This window comes from Equus quagga, chromosome 14, assembly GCF_021613505.1.
Source record: "Equus quagga isolate Etosha38 chromosome 14, UCLA_HA_Equagga_1.0, whole genome shotgun sequence".
NCBI lineage: Eukaryota > Metazoa > Chordata > Mammalia > Perissodactyla > Equidae > Equus > Equus quagga.
Window position 1 is genome coordinate 71155977 of NC_060280.1, and position 7532 is coordinate 71163508.

Consider the following 7532-nt stretch of genomic DNA (forward strand, 5'->3'; position numbering starts at 1 on the left):
TTTCTCAGATCCATTTAGAATATTTATATTTCTAAAAAAGATAAAAACAATGTTATATGTCAGTTGTATGTAAATAAAACTGTAAAAAAGGTAAAATAAATCTGTTTATAGGGAAATGAGCTGATGGATCAAAATTTAAGCATATTCATTGTAACTTGTAATTTGTAATCTGTAAAAAAAATTAACTTTTTTTTGAAATTCCACAGAAAATTCCGTGACAAAACTATTCCTGAGTAGGTGTTTCTGGTAACATTTTACACTGAAAACTAAACATGTAATAAATTATATGTTGATGACCAAACAATATTAATATTTTTAGGAATGAGCATGTCTACATTGAGCTTTTATTTACTTTGAGAATATGCTACTTTGTCTTTCAGCTTCAACAGAGCTTTCTTCACTTCCTTGTTCCTCAGGGTGTACACCACAGGGTTTAGAAGGGGTGTCAGCACAGTGTAGAAAACTGTCACAACCCCATCCACAGCATCCTTGGAGCTTGGCCTCAGGTAAATGAAAACGCAGGGAACAAAGAAACAAAGGACCACAATGCAGTGGGAAGCGCAGGTCTGAAAGGCTCTGTGTCTCCCCTCTGAGGTGCGGATCTTCAGGATGGAATAGACAATGGCCACATAGGACAGCACTATCAGGAGAAAACAGCCCAAGGCCACTACCCCGATGTTGACAAAGATTACCATCTCGTTGGCAGAAGTGTCTGCACAGGCCAGTTTCAGGATGGGTGGTGCATCACAAAAGTAGTGCTGGATTTGGTTGGGCCCACAGTAGAGCAAATGGAATGTCAATGTGGTCTGGACAGCAGAATGCAGAGAGCCGCTGAGCCATGTGCTTATGGTCAGGAAGGCACACATTCTCCCATTCATCATGCTGCTGTACCTGAGTGGGTAACTGATGGCCAGGTAGCGGTCATAGGACATGACTGTGTAGAGGAAACACTCGGTGCTCCCCAGGAAGTGGAAAGAGTAGAGCTGGGCCACACAACTGGGGAAAGAGATAGCCTTGCCTCCTGGGGACACCAAGGTCATCAGCATTTTGGGCACAGTAACCGTGGAGAACCACATGTCAATGAAAGATAGGTTGGTCAGGAAGTAGTACATGGGGGTGTGGAGGTGGGAATCCAGTGTGATCACCAGCAGGATGAGGAAGTTCCCCATCACAGTGAACATATAAATCGCCAAGAAGATCCCAAAGAGAGGGATATCCAGCGCTGGTGCATGGGGAAGGCCCATGAGGATGAACCTTGTCACGAGGCTCATGTTTGTCATTTCTCCACACCATTGGTCTCTCTCCCTGTGTGAATATAGGGAACACCCAGCATCTAAAGTGAGAACTGAGATCCCATTTTCTATGTTCCAACTGCATCATTCATGGTAGATAATTCTAGAGTTATACTCAACTTTACCTATTACAAATCTTCTTTGCTAAAGGTGATGGAATGATTTCATCGTCTGTTTCTTTCTCTCTCTATACACACACACACAAATAGAGGCACATACAGATATATGTAAAAGGAAGCAGGAGAAATTCATTGCATTCATTTCTATTGGTGTATGATAAATTACCACAAATTTATCAGTGTTAAACGATTTAAATTTACTCTTGTACAATTTTTCGAGTCAGATCAGCTGGATCCTCTGCTCAAAGTCTCACCAAATTGAAATCAAGCTGTCAGCTGGGTCTGTAATCTCATCTGAGACTCTAGTCTCATCTGAGGCTCAAGATCCTCTTCCAAGCTTATTGAGGTTAGTGGAAAACATTTCCTTGCAGCTTTAGGACTGAGGTCTCTGGTTTCTTGCTGACTGTTGTCAGGGAGCATGGCTATCAGCTTCTAGAATCCACCCTTAAGTCCTAGCCACCTGACCATCTGATAACATGGCAGCTTCCTGCTTCAAAGAGAGAAGAAGTCATCTCTTTCCAGTTTTCTGTGACAAAATGTAATGTAAAATAACGTAATCAACAGGGTGATATCCCACCATATTCACGGGCCCCACTCACACTCAAGGGGAGATGATTTAACAAGATGTGTACAACGTGGGCCAGGAATCTTGGGGGGCTATTTGAAAATATTTTCTCTCCAAAGTTCACTGGGAAAATTAAAGAATCAAGAATTCAATTCTTGATATCAAAGAGCACTTCAAAAGTACAGTATATCTAAATAATTCTCTTGTGTCTTCAAATAGAACTTGGCAGCAATCACATCACCTACCTCACTGAGAAGTTATAAGTAAGACACTGCATGTAAACTACTTAGCACAGCGCCTAGGATGTAATAACTGCTCAATAAATGGTAACAAATCATTTAACACTGTGCCTTGTATTAGAGAGTTGCCATATACATATATATATATATAGTATATATATATAAAGACAGAGAGAGAGAGAAAGATGGATATAAATAAAATCTCTTTGTGCTTTGGAGACATCAATTTCAAAGGTATATCTTTGAAGAAGATTTCGTCTCTGGTACTAGTATGATGTCTCACTACCACCACCACCTGCTTATAAAGGGACTTCTCCCACTTCAATCAAATAAGATTAGAAATCTCAACTCTATAATAGGATCCCTGCAATCTCCCATAGGATCCAGAAACTGCCAAGCCTCTTATACTGCTAGCCTCCTACTCCTCTTACACTAGAACATCCGTAATGAGTCTTTAAGAACATAAAGTTCATGTATGTTCTCCCAACCACAATCCAGTGGGGAGGGGCTGGTTTTCAGACATATATCCTTCTATCCTAGATATATAAATATTTTATAATATTAGCTTTGTTAGAGAAAATATCTCTCCCCTCATCTTCTGGTCCTCATACCTATAAATCCAAGCAATTCCCTCATAAGAGGAGACAATTCCATCAAATACATGGTTCTTATTTAAAACCTACTACCCGAGACAGGAAAAATGAAACCAATGTAAAAGAAAAGGACCTATGTTAGCTTGATGTAAAGAAAAATTGGGATTCTGTGCAACTAAAAATGAGGCAGAAATAATGTTATTGATTTAATCTAAAATACTGTTGAGTTCAGGATGGTTATTAATTGTTCTATGAAATAAGACTATGAAACAGACTCATCAATGTGAGAGAAACAAGAATCTCTGCTCTTCGGAAAGCCCAGACAAAATGTATCCTATCTCCAGGGAATGTGGCTTAGGCTATATTAAAACTATATTTTTCAGATAAGAAAATAAATAACAAAGGATTATCCTAACTACCTACTTGGATATCAGAACTCAAGAAGTGGAACAAATGTATCTCTGAAAGTTCTGCTGCACCAGCAGGATCCCATTACAGCATAATCTCACATGCAGATTAGATGAAATATGAAAATTTTCATCAGGTGAATTACAAGGTAATCTGAGACTTAAGGCAGGAGTATCAATCAGAGGTGTCAATGTTTGACTTGTTTGTCCACGCTGTAGCAGCTTAGTTCCTATTTGTAGGCCATCAGTCACTAATTGTATGTATATATGGAAGGAGAGAGACTAGATAACCAAATTTAGAAAGAAGTCTAACAATCCCCAAGTATCTCAGCTCTGAATGGAAGTTTAAGAAGGAAAGCAGAGGGAACTAAGAGAAATCTACCTTTAGGAGAACTCACCTTACAATATGTGATTCATTTCAGTGTTAAACTCATTTGTGGGCTTTTCCCCCTCAATATTTATTTTCTACATGCTTTGATGAGGCACCAGTTTGCAAATTATTACTCAAGGAACAGATACATCTGTGATTCCTTGCTGACAAAGAGTTTCATGTCTCCTCAAGGATCCAACTAGTTGAAGTACAGGGAATGGAAACTAACATGGCTGGATGGGTAGGAGCCTAACTTGATTTAGTGTCTCAGGGGAGAGGATTACTCTTGGGTCTTCAGGTCCCTGGATGAGCAGAAAAACAACAGGAAGAGTCTAATGAAAGGTTTTTAATAATCATGCATGTATTTCCCTATGTGTTTGTTATTTGAACCCTCTTGAGAAGAGTTCACGTCTTTCTGGAAGTAATATTTACACCTAACAGAGAAGGAGGACTCGGTTACCCTTTTCTCTCACGAGTGACGCAGATAGACTCACAACTGCTTACTTTCAGCTTAAAATTGTCCAGAATCCATAAAAGGTCAACACCTGTTTGCACTCTCCATCTCAATAGCACTCTCTCTTTCATCTTTTAAAGATGGTTTAATACCTTTAAATTTCCAAACATTTTTTTATACCTGAATTATAGATGTAACTGTGGTAGTCTGTATGACATTGGTTTAGGTAACTGTATTTTAATGAAAACAAACAAACAAAAGAGGCTAATTATAAAAAATAATGCATTTAATTAAATTGATTGTATTTTAAAATATAAATTTTGTGGCTAATTTTCTTTGATCATATGTAATAAAGCTAGATTTTAAGAATCAGATTATAAGAGAAAACAAAACAGTTGGGAACTTGAACCAATTTCCTATACACTACTTGAGTTAATGAAGTAATTACCACTATACTCTCTGATTATAAAGAATAAAATAACATCATTATATCATATCTAAAGTAAAATTAGTTCCAGATGAAGTACAGATTTAAATAAAGAGGAAAAAACTGAAAGCACTAAAATATTATGTAAGTATAACCTGGTAACCTTGGGTGTAGGGAAAACCTTCATAACAACTTTTGATATCAGGTATTATGAATCTTCAAGTTTTTGTTTCTTCAAGATTATCTGGCCATTTAGAGGGTGCATTCCGTTTTGATATTCACTTTAAGGTCCATGTATCCATATACACAGAGTAAATGTTGGAATTTTATTTAGAATTGCATTGAATCTATAAACAATTTGAGGAGAATTAGAATCTTTAAAATATTGAGTTTCAATCTATGAGCACATTATAATACTCCATTTATTCAACAGCACTTATATATTCCTCAAAAATATTTTGTAATTTATTCTGTTGTGGTCTTATACCTCTTTACTTACATTTGTATCCAGATCAGGGTTTCTCTACCTCAGCACTATTGACATTAGAGGCAAGACAAGTCTTGGGGGTGGTTTCCTGTGCTTTGTGAGATGTTTGGCAGCACCCCTGACCTCTAACCACTAGATGGCAGTACCTGTGACAATCAACAATTTCTCCAGACATTTCCAAATCATAGTTGAGACCTACTGACCTAGATACTTAATAGATACTTGGTTTTTTATTTTGAGCCTAAATATGCATGAACAAACAAGCATAAATTATAAGTGCATAAGCCACTTTTACGTGTAGTTGTAGATTATACATTCTCATTGCTATATAGTAATCCACTGTGTGTGAATATCCCACAATTTATTTTTCATTCAATTGTTAATAGGCATTTGAATAATTTCCAAATAGTGCTTCAAAAAACTAAAATACATGTTTTGTTTATAGATACATATGCCATATATTATATATATATATACATATATATGGAATTTTCTTCAGCCAATCTATATATTGTATATTATATGCCTTTCTTTTGGATACACCTTTGGATTTATATATGCACACATATGTACATTTCTCTCAGATATACACCTAGGAGTAGAATTGCTGTGTCATAGGAAATGCATATGATCAGCTTCAGTAGATACTGCCACACGGTTTTACAGGACTAATTTATTCTCCCAGGAACAGTGCTTGAAATTTCCAGTTGTTCCACGTATGACCATCATTTGGCATCATCTGCCTTTTTAATTTTAGCCCTTTTAATGGGTGTGAAGTGATATCTTACTGTGGTGTCATTTGTATTGTCCTGATGAAAAATGAAGTTGAACATCTTTTAATTACTTAACGGTTTGGGTGCTAATGTGAATGTTATCTTTAAAAAATTTCATTCTTATTTTTTATTCTTTAAATTTATCATTTCTGTTTTTACAAAGCAACAGTAAGAAGTAAAAGGAAAGCTGCAGAGTGGGAGATAATATTTGCAATGCACATATATTTGACTCAGAAGTTAGATTAAAAATAAATTATGCCTACAAACCAATAAAAAATAGAAAGCCCCTCTCAAATGAAAAAATTGGACATAGAATATGGATCATCGCTACACAGAAGACTAATTAAAAAGACTTGAAAAGATGTTTAAGCTCATTACTAGCTAGTGAAATGAAAAATAATATAATAAGTTGCTAATTCATACTCATCTAATTGACAAATAGTGAAAACATATTGCTGGCTTGGATAAAGGGAAAAACGTCATCTCACATATTGCTGGTATAAATGTGAACAGTTACAATGCCTTCTTTGGAAAAGCACTTCCAAAATAGTTATTGAATTTAGGAGTTAAATTCAATAACTCCACTCCGGAAATCTATTTCATAAAAATAAAAGCACCACCACATAAGTATTTATTCAAGCCTGTGTGTTGATACGTAATCTATAGTTGCAAAACCACTGGAAACCAAGTGAATATTCCTAAAGAGAAATGTTTGAATAAGTCATGGTATTGCTACATCATGAAATGTTAAGGAGCTATTAAAAGACTGAATTATAACCACACCAGTTAACTTGGAGGGGTTTTCTTGAGATATTTTCAGTGAGGGGATGGGTGGGAACACGATGCACAGAAGCGTGGTTAGCATTGTGCCACTTTTGTAAAGCAAACTAAGAAAATTTGTTATCTTATGTGAGCACAGAAGAAGTAGTAGAAGGAAAATAAATTAGGTTATTAATCTGAGGTTGAGGAGTGGTGGTGATGAAAACAGACAATAAAGTTTTAGAAATAATAAAATAATAATATGGCATATATGATATAATCTAATTTCTTTATAATTACAATCATCATTGTATGCATAAAGAAACCAGAAAACAAAAGAATTGGATAGTGATCTCCTCACCTGCAGGGAGGTCCATAGTATATATTTTAAGTGAAAAAAGCAAGCTAAACAAACAAGTATATACCAATTAAAAGATACTCTTACATTTACACACAACACAAGAAACAACTCAGAAAAACCAAAGAATTAAACTTGTAAGAGAAACAGGAAACATGAAGGCCAGGCAGAACTATTGCAAAATCATGCCTAATAAATATCTGGTGAGAGTCCCACTACTGTTTCCATTCACTGCTTAGCTCCACAGAGTGCCCATGATCACCACAGGCATAAATCACTAAACACACTGCTGGCATGCTGACAGCTCTGCCTTTCAAAACTCTGTGTTGCTAATGCTGTCACTCCCATCATCTAAATTAATTCTTTCCTGTATGTGCCCTGTATTGCCCCTTGCTTCAGATTCAAAGTCTAGGTTGATATATGTTATTGGTCAAGCCTAGATCCCATGCCCGTGTTCCTTATTTGTTAGCGAGAGTAGGAAAGCATCCGGTATTTTTATAGAAGAAAGCAATCTCACTTACAGAAAAAGAGTTTAAAAGATACACAGCCAAAATATATGAATAAAGAAGTACACCAATAAAGACCCATGACAGTCCACCACATTGAATGCACACCATTTGTATAAATCTTTTCCCTCATATTTACACACACATAATGTCAGCACCTAATAAAACGCAACTTTATTCCTT

At 36.1% G+C, this 7532-nt stretch overlaps 1 protein-coding gene across 1 annotated transcript; it reads right to left on the reverse strand.

Annotated features, from left to right (window-relative positions):
• Positions 1–344: 344 nt before the first annotated feature.
• On the reverse strand, positions 345–1298 carry LOC124225811 (olfactory receptor 10G9-like). Its single transcript, XM_046638492.1, has one exon. The coding sequence runs from the start codon at positions 1278–1280 to the stop codon at positions 345–347; it is 936 nt and encodes a 311-aa protein (XP_046494448.1). The 5' UTR covers positions 1281–1298.
• Positions 1299–7532: the final 6234 nt, after the last annotated feature.